Source organism: Anabrus simplex, chromosome 1 (genome assembly GCF_040414725.1).
Source record: "Anabrus simplex isolate iqAnaSimp1 chromosome 1, ASM4041472v1, whole genome shotgun sequence".
NCBI classification, from domain to species: Eukaryota; Metazoa; Arthropoda; class Insecta; order Orthoptera; family Tettigoniidae; genus Anabrus; species Anabrus simplex.
The window spans coordinates 902,988,021-903,003,976 of NC_090265.1; the positions used below are offsets into that span (position 1 = coordinate 902,988,021).

Here is a 15,956-nt window from a genome sequence, read left to right on the forward strand (position 1 = left end):
TCGGAGCCAGGGGCTCCTAGGGATGAATGGGGTTTTCTGCCCCTCTGTTAAAACTTGTGTTTGTGGTAAAACTGAGCTGATCGCTGAAGTCAGGGCGTGAAGCCCAAAACCTGTAAATATTGTATCTCCCCTTGTTTTGCTACATTGTACCTGCCATGTCTGTTATTGCTTGGTTTTTGAAAAGAAAATATAACCTAGTTAAATTTTAAATTAATTTTACATTAACTTTGATTCCGTAGTTTGAAACCCATTCACGCCCGCACCTTCTTACGCCTCTACCTACCGCTAAAACACGGTAACAATAATAATAATAATAATAATAATAATAATAATAATAATAATAATAATAATAATAATAATAATAATAATAATATTTTCGTGTGGCTATTTCTAGCCGAGTGCAGCCCTTGTGAGGCAGTCCCTCCGATGAGGGGGTCGGCACCTACGTACCTTGTGTAGGTAACTGCGTGTTATTGTGGTGGAGGATAGTGTTATGAGTGGTGTGTGAGTTGCAGGGATGTTGGGGACAGCACAAACACCCAGCCCCCGGGCCATTGGAATTAAAGATTGAAGGTTAAAATCCCCGACCGGCCGGGAATCGAACCCGGGACCCTCTGAACCGAAGGTTTGTACGCTGACCATTCACCCACGAGCCGGACAGTTTGAAATGAAAAGTCACGTTATTGTGATTTATATTCCACGTAAAAATGGAGTTTCCGTCACTATGATCATGATAATAATAGCGACGTAAAATTACAAGCTTGGTTGCTTACTCGTATTTGCATCCTTAATAATAATATTATTGACTCTACGTCCCACAAACTACTTTTACGGTTTTCGGAGACGCCGAGGTGACGGAATTTAGTCACGTAGGAATTCTTTCTTACGTGTCAGTAGATCTACCGACCGAGGTATTTGAGCACCTTAAAATACCACCGGACTGAGCCAGGATCGAACCTGCCACGTTGGGGCCAGAAAGCCAGCGTCTCAACCGTCTGAGCCACTCAGCCCGTCATTTGTATCCTTCTTAGGCTATATCGTCAATGTTGAGGTTTGGATAGGGCACTACACTTAACTGTTTACCCTAAGTGAGAAGAAAATGGAAGTTACATAGAAGTAAGGAGTAGACTTACCTGGAGGAAGACGTTTCCCTGCCATCTCCGCCCCGGCGGCGGGATGACATATCCTCCTCGTCCATGTCATCATCTTCCCTCAGCTCCTTCTTGATGACGACTACTGGGGGAGGCTTGTGCTCTGAGCGGGGCTGCAGGTGTGGGGATACCACTCCTCCCTTACCTGAAACAGAAACCTCTTGTGACGGACCGAAGTAGTCAACAATGCTACATATTAGGCTCGTTAGATACTGAAGTTGCCGAACTGATTTCCAACCTCATCTCGAAACCGTTATACTTGTGGCCGTAGCCTTCCAACTTACCTTCTGTATTCATTTAAAAAAATACATAATGGTGGTGTTATTGAAGAGAAGAGAGTAATTAAATCTATTTGTAGCTTTTGTTAATTTTTCTTTGTCATATTCATTCACTCTAAATGGTTACAGCCAATGTGATCGTAAGTACAACCAAATACCTACATCTCGTTGTCGTATCGCAAAGACATGTCTGTCTCCAGGTTTGATGTTGATCACGCGGAAATATCACGTGTGGCTGTTAAATATCTCCTTTTTTGGAGAAAGGATTTAAACGTATGGTTTATACAAGTCAAATCCCAGTTTGTAACAGCAAAATAACCAATGCACTAATCCGGTATCATTACATATTAGGCTCGTTAGATAGTGAAGTTGTCGAACTGATTTCCGACCTCATCTCGAAACCGTTATCTAATACTCCATATACAGAGCTAAAAACGCATTTGATTACCGAATTTGAAGAAACAGAAAGTTGTAGGAAAAAACCCTCACTGAGAGTGGAGAGCAGTGAGCATAGAACATGCTAAAGCGGAGAGCAGTGAGAACTTCGTTAAGATAAAAAGAAATCCACAGCCTGTTTCCAGTCATTCGACCGGGTCAGCAATGGAATTAAGCCCCATCTAGCGGCGAGGATAGGAATTGTGCCAGTTGCCGAAGCCTGTCGTACTTCTCTGGGGCAAAGCTTAATGAATGACGGATGAAATGAAATGATATTGGAGAGTGTTGCTGGAATGAAATGATGACAGGGAAAACTGGAGTACCCAGAGAAAAACTTGTCTCGCCTCCGCTTTGTCCAGCACAAATTTCACATGGAGTGACCGGAGTTTCAACCACGGAACCCAGCGGTGAGAGGCTGGTGCGCTGCCGCCTGAGCCACGGAGGCACTTATTTTGTTAATATTAGTTCCAAAAATTCAAGTTTTTAAGCATTTAAATAGATATATACATACATGTTTATACATTTCTAAATATATTTGAGTGTGATTTGATAGAATATTATGTCATTCTATTTTAATTAAATTATTTATTTTCCAGGATTTTTTACCATACAGTGTTTTTTTCGGAGAGTTTATAGATTTATTTATTTAGAATTAGTTTCGGTAGACTGAAGAACGCAATAGTTATAAATTATCATATATACGGTACTGCCTAATAGCCCTAGTTTTACAACCTTCCTTCTTGTCGCATTTATTTTTAACTACGACGAAAACAGACTCGTGATCACTAATACTATTTATTACTTGAGTTTCTCTACAGAACTCATGTGGTTTTACCAGTAGGCTACCACGTCCAGTATATTATTCCTCTAGTTGGTTCCATCAAATTCTAATTCAGCTGTCCTTCCCAGATTATTTGCTATTTGTTGGTCATGCTTCCTGTCGTTCGCGTTACCTTCCTAACTGGCATTTGGTAAATTGAGATCAGATCACGTCCCTTGCCATATCATTTCCCAACAGCTGATTATCTTAGAAAATAATTCCGCATCAGCGTCAGCGCCACTCTTTCCAGGTCTGTACACTCCATAAACATCAAGTTGCCTCTTACCTTCAGAGATGAGCCTTACACCAAGAATTTGTTTCTCATCTTCAACTTTTTCCTACGTTACAAATTCTTCTTTCACCAGAATATTTCCCCTCCTACCATTTCTATTCCTGTCTCCACGTTAAACACTCCAGTTTCGCGAGAATATTTTCACATCTATTGTATCATTTTTCAGCCATGATTCAACTCCTATTACAAAATTTGGTAAATATATATCTATTAAATTTCTTCATTCTATTCTTTTCTTTACAATACTTCTACAGTTCAGTACTAACATTTTTATATCATCCCTACTTGCAGATTTAGCAACACGCGGCCCGTAAAGTCCATTTGAAATTCACCCGCGAAGCGATCTGATTGGCTAACTTCAGCAGCTGATAAAATGATAACGGCGCGAGTTGTATTTTTTTAAAATTACTTATCAGTATGACCAACGTTCTAACGCTCATATACTCGGTTCACGTTGTTTCCGACCACCCTGTGTAAATATGTCGACTTACAATCCAAACACCTATTCGATAGGGAAACTCTAGTCTTCAAGAAAGGGACATTAATTTGTCAAGATCAACCTTCAGTGCTCGCCGTAAATCCAAACCATACATTCCAGGAACTCTGAAGTAAATACCCCCAATCTACTCAACACAAAGACGAATTTCATTCACCCTCAAGTTAGTGTCCACCAAACCATCAACACACCGGGCAGGTGGCCACACAGTTTGGGTCACGTAGCGGTAAGCATCCATACGGGAGATAGTGGGTTCGAACCCCACTGTTGGCACCCCTGAAGATGGTTTGCCCTGGTTTCCCATTTTCACACGGCCACTTCATTCCCACTCCTAGCCCTTTCCTACACCATCGTCACCATAAGGTCCGGCTCCATGACTAAATGGTTAGCGTGCTAGCCTTTGGTCACAGGGGTCCCGAGTTCGATTCCTGGCAGGGTCGGGAATTTTAACCATAATTGGTTAATTCCGCTGGTACGAGGGCTGGGTGTAGGTGTCGTCTTCATTATCATTTCATCCTCTCACGGCGCACAGATCGCCTACTGGCGTCAATTCAAAAGACCTGCATCTGAGGAGCCGAACTTGTCCTCGGACACTGCCGGCATTAAATGTCATACGCCATTTCATTTTTGTCATCATAAGTCCTATCTGTGTCGGTGCGACGTGAAGCAAATTAAAAAACAAATGAGACGGAGAAGTTCAGTGAGTTGTCATGTCCTGAAGTCAGACACTATATCTTGATTTCTTATATTTTGAGTTCTATATTGGTGTCTGTTGAAGCATATGTGTAGACAAGTATGAAGACTATGTGCAAAATGATCTGTTTTAAGTCTTATGTATCATACGTTCGTGTAGGTTTTGAGTATATTTAGGCAATGAGAGGTCTTGTTACCATATCCACTCAATCCTCCAAGAACATTTTATCGCTTTCTGTTATCGGTTATCGTTGCTTCGTGTGAACATGGAGATACACAGTTTGAGCAAACACATCCACGTAGTTTTCTGAATGGAATGGAATGGAATGGAATGGAATGGAATGACAGTTGATGATAGTCCCAAGGTGACACTGGTCCTCGTTGAAATGTTCTCTAAATCCATCATGTTTTATCAGTCCTAACATTTACTCTCCCACTCTGGGGGGGGGGGGCAGAGTAATATCCACGGAATACCATGTTTATCGTAAGAGGCCACTAAAAGGGGTCCCAAGGACTCTTAACTTGGGAGCGTGGGTTGGTGACCATGGGGCCTTTAGCTGAGTCCGGGCACTTCTTCCACTTGCTTGTGCCAGACTCCTCACTTTCCCTATCCTATCCTATCCTATCCTATCCTATCCTATCCTATCCTATCCTATCCTATCCTATCCTATCCTATCCGACCTCTCTTTAACAACTCTTGTTCTTTTCCGACCCCGAAGATATTAGGTTTGTGAGGCCTAGGGAGTATTTAATTTTTACGCCCTTCATGGCCCTAGTCTTTCTTTGACCAATACCTTAATTTTTGAAGTATCTGATCCTTTCCATTTTTTCCCCTCTGATAGAGGATGGTTGCCTAAAGGAACCACCACCACCACCACCACCTTACTTCTACACGACTCTGCATGGGGGCACTAATCGACTTTGTTTGGGGTACACACAAATAATATAATATAATATAATATAATATAATATAATATAATATAATATAATATAATATAATATAATATAATATAATATAATATAATATAATATAATATAATATAATATAATATAATATAATATAATATAATATAATAGGCCTATATTATTATTATTATTATTATTATTATTATTATTATTATTATTATTATTATTATTATTATTATTATTATTATTATTATTGCTTTACGTCCCATAAACTATTTTTTACGGTACACAGAAATAGTCTCCCCGAATGTCAATAAACTTTGATGCGCAATATGATAATTTCAACGGTCTGGCATGTCCCGGGCTACGTTAGAAGTCATTTTAGCGGAAAATCCTTCCACCACCAGAATGCTAAGCAATTTCAGAAATCAAAAGGGCTTTTATTAAAAGTCACCTCTCGTGGCATTCTTCATCAATATTCTCCCGAAAATGAATTATTATGATCTTAGACTTTCCACAAAACACAGTGCGACTTTCTGTTGATTCAAGAGACTCATAGGGCTCAAAGAGATCGGACGCCAAAAATCAAAGGAATGAAGCTAGTAATAGACCAAAAATGTAAAGTATAAGGCTATACGGACTGCTGGGCTTCACGTCACATTTAACAGTGAATTTGTCATTGTGCTCACATTTATTATTCTATTTAATGTGTTTTATTATCGTTACAAGTTAATTTTAGCTCTGCTTATACTTAAGTAATTTAATGTCTTGGTTACGTAAAATAAAAGTAAAACTTTATTGGGTCAGTTTTTCGTAAGTGACATCTTATGATAGAGCAACAACCAATGAATCATCTGACTCTCACTGCATCGGACTGTTTTCCATATGTCAATAAGTTACAAATTTAGCTCCCAACTAGAAGCGAAACTTGTTCTTCTGCTGCAGGCTGTGTTTTAAGCTTTCGCTCTGGACCGAAGCAAAAGTTTTTGACGCTTCCTGAATTCAGACTGCTTCTCTTCTTAGAGGGAGTTTGGCCCAAGCCAGGGAAGTGTGTGTTTGTGGTAAGGAAGTGTGCTACGATCAATATTTGTGACACAGGGCCAAGGTGCGACTCCACCCACTCAGCTGATCCATCTGTCGCCTACAGCGATGACCTCCAAGTTCATCTTGCACTCCAACTTTCAGGAAACAATGATTCATTGCCTCTGGCGGAGTTGTATTTTCTTACTCACACGGCCACCAGAGATGCCTGTTACACATAGCCGAGGTTTGGTTACATTGCAGTCTGCTGATGGGGCAGGAAATGATTGGAATGTTGTCCTCAATTCAGTAGTGTAACCACGATCGGCCGATGGGTGGGTGAGGGGTTTAGTTACAAAATGATTATAGAACTCAGTGAAGATGCTTGTGCGTATGTGGTGCGCGCATTAAAGACTTGTCATTAAACGATACTGACACAAGTGAATTATGTTGATATTCAGATTGTAGTACACTACAAAATCTTATATTAAAATACAGAACAAGAACAGTATGCTCAAGGTCAACAGTTGTTCAGCGAATGGTATGTTCACTTTAAAATCTAAAATCCAACTTTCGATGCTTGTTAGAAGACAGATTCAACAGATCTGTTGGTTCTACAATGATGTCTGAACTTTTATTGCCAGTTTATTTTCTTTTTGTAAAATTTCCATGGTAGGGGAGGGAGTGTTCTAACCCCCAGTAACCCCCCCGCTTGGCTACACCCCTGCCTCAAATTATAGTTCCTCAAATGATGTATTTGAAAAAGAAACTGCAGGGAGGATGGCTAGCAATTTCTTAAGTAGGCTCTATGGCGCAAGAATTCATACCTTCATTCCCAATAGGGGTATATCGGGGTGAAATACATGGTACTGACATATCACAGAATTTCTACCTTCCTCATGCGTTCACTTGTCAGCCTCACTGATCTCTATACATGGATCGCTGATGGCAGCTCTGCGCTGCAGGAGAAAGTACGCCAAGTTGAGAGCGCGGTCCGCCATGTTGGTGTACCCATCCTAGAGCTCTCCTTATGGGGAAGCAATGATAATATAATCAACTTTAAATCGCAATTAATGGCGCATTGAAATAATTAAAAATATAGGGACATGTTCACTCAAAGCATAAGGAAACTGGGAACACCGACACGTCATTACCAGGTCAGTAAATCTCCGGGATAGCAATAAAAATAAGTGTATAATAACGGCCGACAAATATTAACTTAGTTGCTGAATACATGCAATTAGCGATCGGTAATACAATACGAGTGAAAAACAGTTTCTGGAAACACTGTTGTAAATTTTATACATGTATGCCACGAAATTATGCATTCTTAAGGGGAGGTACGACTGAACTTTTCGTATTTTGAGCCAAAAACTAGGTTTTTCTTTTTTATTCATAAAAAATAGCCCTATTCTTCCTCTTTCAGAAAATGATTTTTGTAGTAATTCCGGCTTGTTTGCAGCTTGTAGAAGCCATTTACTATGAGCCCGCAGGACATTTAAAAGCCCCGAAACCACACCCACTTCTCCTGTAACGGCATAATGTTAGTTTACTGTGTGTTTTTCGCTGGATATTCACGTATTTCGCGGCGTATTTGCCGTAGAAGTACACTTCGGCATGATGACAGTCGCTTGTTTACTACATAATCAATACAATTACGTTATGTTAGGAAATACTGTAATTTGAACTGACGGAGAGAATGTTGTACCTCTTCCAAATAGTACTCAATTTATATCTGCCACACATGTATACTTTGATAGTTTAATTATATTATGTATTTGTATTATTTACATTTATGAATTCGTATTTGTGTTAATCGTAGTAGTATAAGCATGGCTCCCTTGTTTGTTTATATTTTACTAACATGCAAAAGCAACATGTGGTTTCAATTCAGCGAGTGAAATATCTAGTGATTTTTCATTGATGTATTTCATCTTAATTCCTTTGTAAATGTGTGGGGTATTGCAATAAAACAGCACAGAACACCCGTGGAACTACAATCAGGAGACCTGGCGTCACTGAACTAAGCATAAACAAAGCAAGCGCGCTCCTCATCGTCTACTGCACCGTGCGCTCGCTGCCATCTTACTACGCCAGTCATCTTCTATTCGGCTTACTGCTACCCAAGCTACCAGCCATCCATGTATAGAGATCAGTGGTCAGCCTCATAGTGTAGCGGTTACCGTGTCTACCACTTACCCGGGTTAAATTCCTGTCTCGTCCAAAAATGTTAATCCTGGACTAAAGACTGGAAAGTTTTTCAGTCAGTTTCATGACTCAAACTGGGAAACTGGCTATTATGAGAGGCAGAAGAAAGCCGAACAATAAGGCTGATAAAGTCCTCACGATGACCACGTGTAACTGAGCATTAGTCGTTCTGAGACGCCAAGGCTGTTATTGGGCTGTACGTACCACACATAACACTATCCTCCACCACAATGAAACACATGGCAGATGCCGCCCATCCTCATCGAAGGGTCTGCCTTACAAGGGCTGCACTCGGCTAGAAATAACCACACGAAATTATAATTATTATCTCCCCTGATAGTAATATTTCGATCATTAGACTTGTACTTAACGGCTCCTCAATCTGCGACTCGTTGGCTGAATGGTCAACGTACTGGCCTTCGGTTCAGAGGGTCCCAGGATCGATTCCCGGCAGGGATGTTGGGGACAGCACAAACATCCAGCTCCCGCGCCACTGGAATAAACCAATGAAGGTAAAATCCCCGATCCGTCGGACGTCAGGGGAGATTACGTTGCCTTTGCCATTCTTATATTCATGGAAGTACGGGAAATATATTTTTTTTTACAACTTGCTTGACGTCGCACCGACACAGATAGGTCTTATGGCGACGATGGGATACAAAAGGGCTAGGAGTGGGAAGGGAGCGGCCGTGGCCTTAATTAATTTGCCTGGTGTGAAAATGGGAAACGACGGAAAACCATCTTCAGGGCTGCCGACAGCGGGGTTCGAACCCATTATCTCTCGAACGCAAGCTCACAGCTGCGCGTCCCTAACCGCACGGCCAACTCGCTTGGTGGAAATATGGGAGTCCTTACCGACAACAATACTCACTGGTTCTTATCACCGTTAGGCGTACTGTGATTCGAACACTGGTCAATTCATGTGGCATTACTGAAAGGGGAATGCATGCCTCTATGGTTGTGTTTCAATGTAGGCCTATACACTGATGAGCAATTGAAATAGAGGTAGCTGCCGTTTTGTCGGCCCGGTAAATGTAATAGTACGGCGTAGCATGTGACTGCGATGTCGTACTGGCAGTGCGAGTAACAGTTGACCACAAGATGGCACGAGATCTCTGCGCATCTGATCGCGGTGCCAGACGTATGGTCATTTCATCTCCGAAGTCGTGCAAGGATAGTGTATTTACCATAGTGGAGTTAGGTTGGCAAAGGGAGCATTCCGTACTAACCCCCTCCCCAGCCTACTTACTGAATCGGGAGTTTCACATTTACGAACAAGGCAGGAATAGACACTTCTCACGTACAGTGCCAAAATTCGTGTAATACCGTAACATCCAAGTTATCAATGCATCTTTGGTACCTAATACCACCAGCGGTACCAAAACCGACCGAATGCCACACCGCCGGTTGGGATTCGAATTGATAGCTTGTGTCGTGAGTTAGATGTGGCTATCGGCGGTTGTCTTGAGTGGACCCCTAGCAAGGTAACTCGTTGGCTAGTTCCGCGGACGGATATACGCCTAGATCTACTCCGTGGACCCATGGAGAACACGAATGCCTCTGTTCATCGGAGGTATTTCCAGGACTTCGTTCACAAGTGTCCGGCCGTACTACTTGTCTTCACGGATGGTTGTAAAATCGGAGAAAATGTGGGTTGCTCTTTCGTCACCGATAATGTTACCACAAATCTTTCGTTTTCCAGTGTCTGTGGTGTGTATAGGCCTACTGCGGGGCTTTTCACACTTTTAGAAGCTCCGCAGTTTGCACCCGGTGTACCGACTCGTTAAGTTCTCTGCAGTTTATTGACACCTGTTTCCCGCAACACCCACTGGTACAGCAGATTCATGGCATTTTAGCCAGGTTGTGTGATGCTGAAGCAGAATCACTTTCGCGTGACTCCCAAGCCTCGGTGGGATTGCGGGAAATGAACTTGCAGATAAAACAGCAAAAACGCTGTACTTTTATCTCCTAGACCTATGAATGTACCAGCAGGGATATTTGTTCTCAGCTACGTCGAGCCATCTTGGCGTCCTGATAATCTGAATATCTATCAGTCCGAACTCCCAATAAGCTGAGAGCAATAAGAAGACAACTACCGTGTGGCTGTCCTTTTTCCGGCCTTCACGGAGAGAGACCGTAGTGTTGTGTACAATGGGCTTAAGATGGTTCATGAAGATTTACACACTTATACCTCCTAAAGAGAGAAGACCCCTTCCCTAGTGTGTTCTTGTGGTGCCGACTTCACCGTGGCCCACATCCTCACAGTATGCTGATCTCTCTGGCCTAAAACGGAACCTCAGCCTGCAGGAGACACTTGAACTCATACTAGCCGATGACGCGACTACTGCTGATCGCGTTATTCACTTTATTATTATTTATCGTATGATGAATCTATGTACCCACATGCATATAGTTCAGGACAAATGTGCGTAGTCACAAGTCCGTACAATACTATAACTCTAGGTCTAGCATTTTGACCCAATCAACTGCTTCATCCGATGTACGGTGAATGTCCATTAGCGTTCCTTTGAAAGCTCGAATTGGGCAGTCAGCAACAATGTGGTAGATTGACTGAGAAGAGACACCACAATCACAATCTGCAGAGCTAGTCCAAACCCATTTGCTTCACGTCCGTAGGTTTAACCACTACACTGCCCTACACGTGTCCCCCGGGTGGTGCTAAGAAAGCAACAGTGATAAGATGGGACCGAACTGTCGGAAACGACCTCTCGGTCAAAGAGCGAACAAGAAGGAGATGTGTGGTCCTTTTCAGGACCTTCAAGTTCGTAGAATTGGACCATCGCTGCGCATTTGTCATTCACTTTATGTGTGAGAGTGGATTAATCAAGGGTATGTACATTTCAAGTGTTTTATTATTCAGGGAATTCTGTTCCATTCTTAAAGTGGCTTGGGAGCCACGTGAAAGTGATTCTGGTGCCAGCATCCCACAATCTGGCTAGAATGTCATGAATCTGATGTACCAGTGGGTATTGCGGGAAACAGGTGTCAATAGACTGCAGAGAACTGAACGAGAAACGAAGGAGAGACACCATCTCATTTTTAACTACTATGTGATTTTTAAATATTTGTGACTTTTTCGGTTCAATACAATGTTTCTTTTTTTGTTTACACTCGTGTTCTTAAAAACCAGAACACCTTGAAATCCTAGAGATAGGAAGTTCATATTCACAGGAGATGTGCATTAGTATGTTCTGAAGAAATTATTAGCATTTGAACCATGTTGGTCCTCAGGTTCAAGCTCCACATCGATATCTCGGCGCACCACCACCGACTGGTAAAATGTGCCTGCGGCTCTCGTTGTCGCTGTAAAGCAAAGGTAATGGATCAGTGTGACTTAAGCAGACGTGAAGGATGTCTCGCAGACGTATGCGAGAACTGTACCGTGAATGAGCGAGTTTGAAAGACGGCGCATTATTGGCATGAGAGAACGTCATGCATCCATCCAGGAAATTGCTGCTCGTGTGGGACGAAGTGTGTCGGCAGGGCAACGATATGTACAGAATGGTTCACAGGAGGCCGTAGGTAGAACACGACGAGATGTGTCTGGTCGCACCACCCAGACCACCCTCCGAGAAGATCGACACCTCATCCGAATGGCATTGCAGGGTAGATCTGCGTCCTCCTCTGCTCTGGCGCAATAGTCGAACAGTGTAACACATCGTACAGTATCAGGAGTGACAGTCCGTCGCCGTTTATTTCGATCTGGTGGTGAGGTGATTGGTGATTATTGTTTTAAGAGGAAGTAAAACTAGGCAACCATCCTCTATATAACACTAATCAGAGGGAAAAATGGAAGGGACCCGACACTTCGAAAAATGAAGGTGTCAGTCAAAGAAAGACAAGGGCCACGAAGGGCGTGAAAATGAAAGACTCCCTAGCCCTCGCAAACCTAATAGCATCGGGGTCGGAAAAGAACAAGAGGTGACCAAGGGAGGTCGGATAGGATAGATGAAAGTGAGGAGCCTAGCACAAGTAAGTGGAAGCAATGCCAGGACTCAGCTTAGGGCCTCGTGGTCGCCAACCCACGCTCCAAAGTTCAGAGCCCCTGAGGCCCCTTTTAGTCGCCTCTTACGACAGGCAGAGGATACCGTGGGTGTTATTCTACCGCCCCCACCCACAAGGGGATTTCGATCTGGGTTACCGGCGCGTCGTCCACTTCTCCGCCTACCTTTGACTAATGTGCATAAACATGCTAGACTGCAATGGTGTATGGAACAGCTTCGCTGGGACAGGAATGGCAGCATATAGTGTTTTTGGACGATTCCAGGTTCTGTTTGTTTGAAAATGAAGGCCGGATTCTGGTTCGCCGCAGACGGGGCGGGGGGAGGAGCGAGGCATCACATTGACTGCGTTCGCACAAGACATACAGCACCAACTCAAGGCTTTATGGTGTGGGGCGCTATTGGGTACAATCACAAATCACAGATGGTACGTGTCCAGGGCACTGTGGCCAGTTTGACCTAGGCCTTCGTGAATAACATCCTGCGCCCCTTAGCTCTACCCTTTCTGCACGACATCCCAGACGCCACATTTCAGTAGGACAATGCGTGACCACACGTTGCTGCACGAACACGTGTCTTCTTGTTGTCACAGGATGTCAGACTGTTGCCCTGACCCCCCCGATCACCGGACTTGTCACCAATCGAAAATGTGTGGCATATGCTGAAAAGACGGGTACAGCGCTGTGACCCGCTGCCAGCCACCAAAGATGAACTGGTGGAACCAGGTGAATGCAGCATGGATGGCTATATCGCAGAACGCCATTCGCGCCTTATACGTGCCGATGCAATCACGCATGGAACAATTTATCAGTGCCCATGGAAGACCCAGTGCCTACTAGGCAACAGGACACATGCTGAACCTAAGTGACTGAAATGCTAATCGTTTCTGCAGAACATACTAACGAACATGTCCTGTGAATATGACATTCCTACCTCTAGTCTTTCAAGGTGTTCTGTTTTTTTTATGAACAGGAGTGTATAATTCATTTTCTAATTCCTCCGTTGAATAAATAGTTTTGTTTTATCTTCCACTTAATTTGTTCAGAGAGGATGATTACCTTGTTGAACTTCGTCTTAAAACGAAAATCACCACCATCTTGAGTGTTCCATAACTACGTGGACTCGTGAAAAGTCACCACCACCAGGGCCAACTGCCGTGGCGTACAACGTGTTGGTAACGAAGGTCGCCGTTGCTAGCTCAGATGGTAAGAGGCGATAGATGTGCCTAGAGTGCAGTAGATCATTAGCGAATTCAATGCTGGACAACAACGAAGTGTGAGCAGTCATACCATCCAGAATCATCTCCTCGCAAAGGGAACAGGAGTCACCATCCCACAGCGGTACCTCTGCTCACCGCACGTCAGAAGGCACAATGAGTGACATGGGCAAAGGAACATCGTCTTTGGACTTGCAAAGTGTGCAAAAAGTTCGCCTAGGCAGATGAGGTGAGGTACAAGTTGGTACGAGTGCGACACCCAGCGCACGAGACAATGAGTTCCTCTTGCCAGCAGGTTACAGCTCAGCTGGTGGTGGCGGTATCCTCGTGTGAGGACTTTTCACAGGGGATGTCTTGTATATCTGCCAACGTCCCTCACTGGCTAATATCACAGGGACCTGTTGTCAGATCATGCCCACACATTTGTTTACCTCCAGTATCCTACAGGAAACCTTTTCTTGTAACAAGACAATGCACCGGCCCATCACTCTAGAATAGTGGACGATTGATGTAATGAAAACTCCACAGACATAAGGATGCTTGCCTAGTCCCGATGGTCACCCGACCTCAATCCCATTGAGCATCTCTGATGTGCTATCGAGAGGAATTTACGCGCCCTGGAATCAACTCCAACCAATTTCCTTGCATTATGGGAGGCTGTGAGGCGGTCATGGATCAGTATGGCTCCCAAACGTCTTCGACGTCTTGTGGAGTCCATGCTACGCATAGTCATTGCCATCATAAGGGCGAAAGGTACCTCCAATTTAAGTGCTCATCAACAGAGTCCGGATTTTTATGTAGTATTAACCTATGTAATAATTACAGAAATATGTGATAAAAAGTCTCAAAATATGTACCAAATATGTAATACCAAAATTAAAAAAACATGCTTCTATTGAGCATGAAAGAAAAAAAACCGGTTCATTTTAAATAAGTTACAGTATACATAATTATGTCACATTAGAACGTGGTAAAAAAAATAATCAAGGTACGAAGCAAGGCATTTCTCCACATTCTCAGGAGTGAGGTTTCGTTAGTGATCGAAAATTATATTCGAAAATGATCGCTTGACTTCGCAGGAGGTAACTGGTGCCTACTTAAGTAAATTGATGTGTCTGTGAGCGATTTCATTTTGAGGTTCTTGCGACTAGCCTTTGAGGATCTAGCTGACAGTAAACAAACCGGTGTAACCCGGATCTCAAGAACTGACTGAAATTTTTTTATTACTCCCTCACCTACTGACCCCCGAACAGCATTCAATTATTTATTTTTCACGTCACAGATGATGTCCATCGATTCCATGAGTGATAGTTTACAAGTTTCTAACTATTCGATGTTCACAGGAATCCAGGCGAAGTTAGATTTGATGTACACATCACATGCAATGTTACTATTCTGAAAAATATTTTGTGTATCCCACACCGATACGGCTGACGCAGGAGGGAAAGAGTCAACGATAGTCTTAACATCTTGGAAGTGTTGATATTAGCAATTAACTACCTTTATCCAAGTGCCCCATCGTTTAAATATGGGATGTAGAGGAAGTGTCGCTTGTGGTAATTGTTCTCGGTAAGCTTGCACAACTAAGGGCGCCGTCACAAGCACCTTCTTGGTTGAAGAAACAAGTTCATTGACTTGAGGCAAGTGACGTCGTACCTCTACTGAAACTCAGTGAATAGTATGGGCCAAACATGTGAAATGGATGAGGTGGGAGCAAAATACTTTAAGTACAGTTGCAGCTTTCAACATATAGACTGCTGAGACAGTGTAAAGTACAGTACAAGAACGCTTTCTTCTTGTACACCTCCAGGCCACAATACTTTTAGACCGTCATTAACGATTCGGGCAATTGTTGCGTGATCTGTGCGTTCTAGAACTCTGCTGACAATGATATACGGTTGCGATGTGCTGTCCGAACTCAGCCTTCCCACAACCAACTTTGCAATGTATCGGCCCAGAACATCGGTGGTTTCATCTATAGCAAACCAGACATACATAGCGTCTATTTCCTTTCTAATGAACTTCATAGCATTATCGTAGCAGGCATTAAGGTATCCCTTGCGAAGTGTATGTTCATCTGCAACTTGGCGACAACAGCACTTCTAGAGAAATGTGCCGGATTTCGACACCTGAACTTCGTTTCATGGAATGTTTGTTGCGATCATGGCTTCAAACATGCCTTTAATAAACTTACTTAGAGAATAATATTTTCGAGTTTGTATTAATAAAACCTGCCTTTATAATGAATGCAACTTCTTATTTTTGTTGTAAAGCGCACTTCGTGTGTGCTGTTCTATTTGAGATTTCTTTGTACACACACTCGACACAACACTACTTTTCATCGGTAGTAAAGGCATTGTCCATAGTTATCCAGGATCGAAGTTTCACAGCTAAAGCACTTGGGACTGGAACCATCTCG

The 15,956-nt window shown here is 43.0% G+C and overlaps 1 protein-coding gene across 1 annotated transcript in view; it reads right to left on the minus strand.

Annotated features, from left to right (window-relative positions):
* Positions 1 to 15,956, minus strand: part of RhoGAP100F (Rho GTPase activating protein at 100F) — a 660,953-nt gene that overhangs the window by 158,072 nt on the left and 486,925 nt on the right. Inside the window, exon 5 of the mRNA XM_067148290.2 lies at positions 1,134 to 1,296. Within this exon, the coding sequence (XP_067004391.1) occupies positions 1,134 to 1,296 (163 nt within the window). The remainder of the gene's footprint in view (positions 1 to 1,133; positions 1,297 to 15,956) is intronic.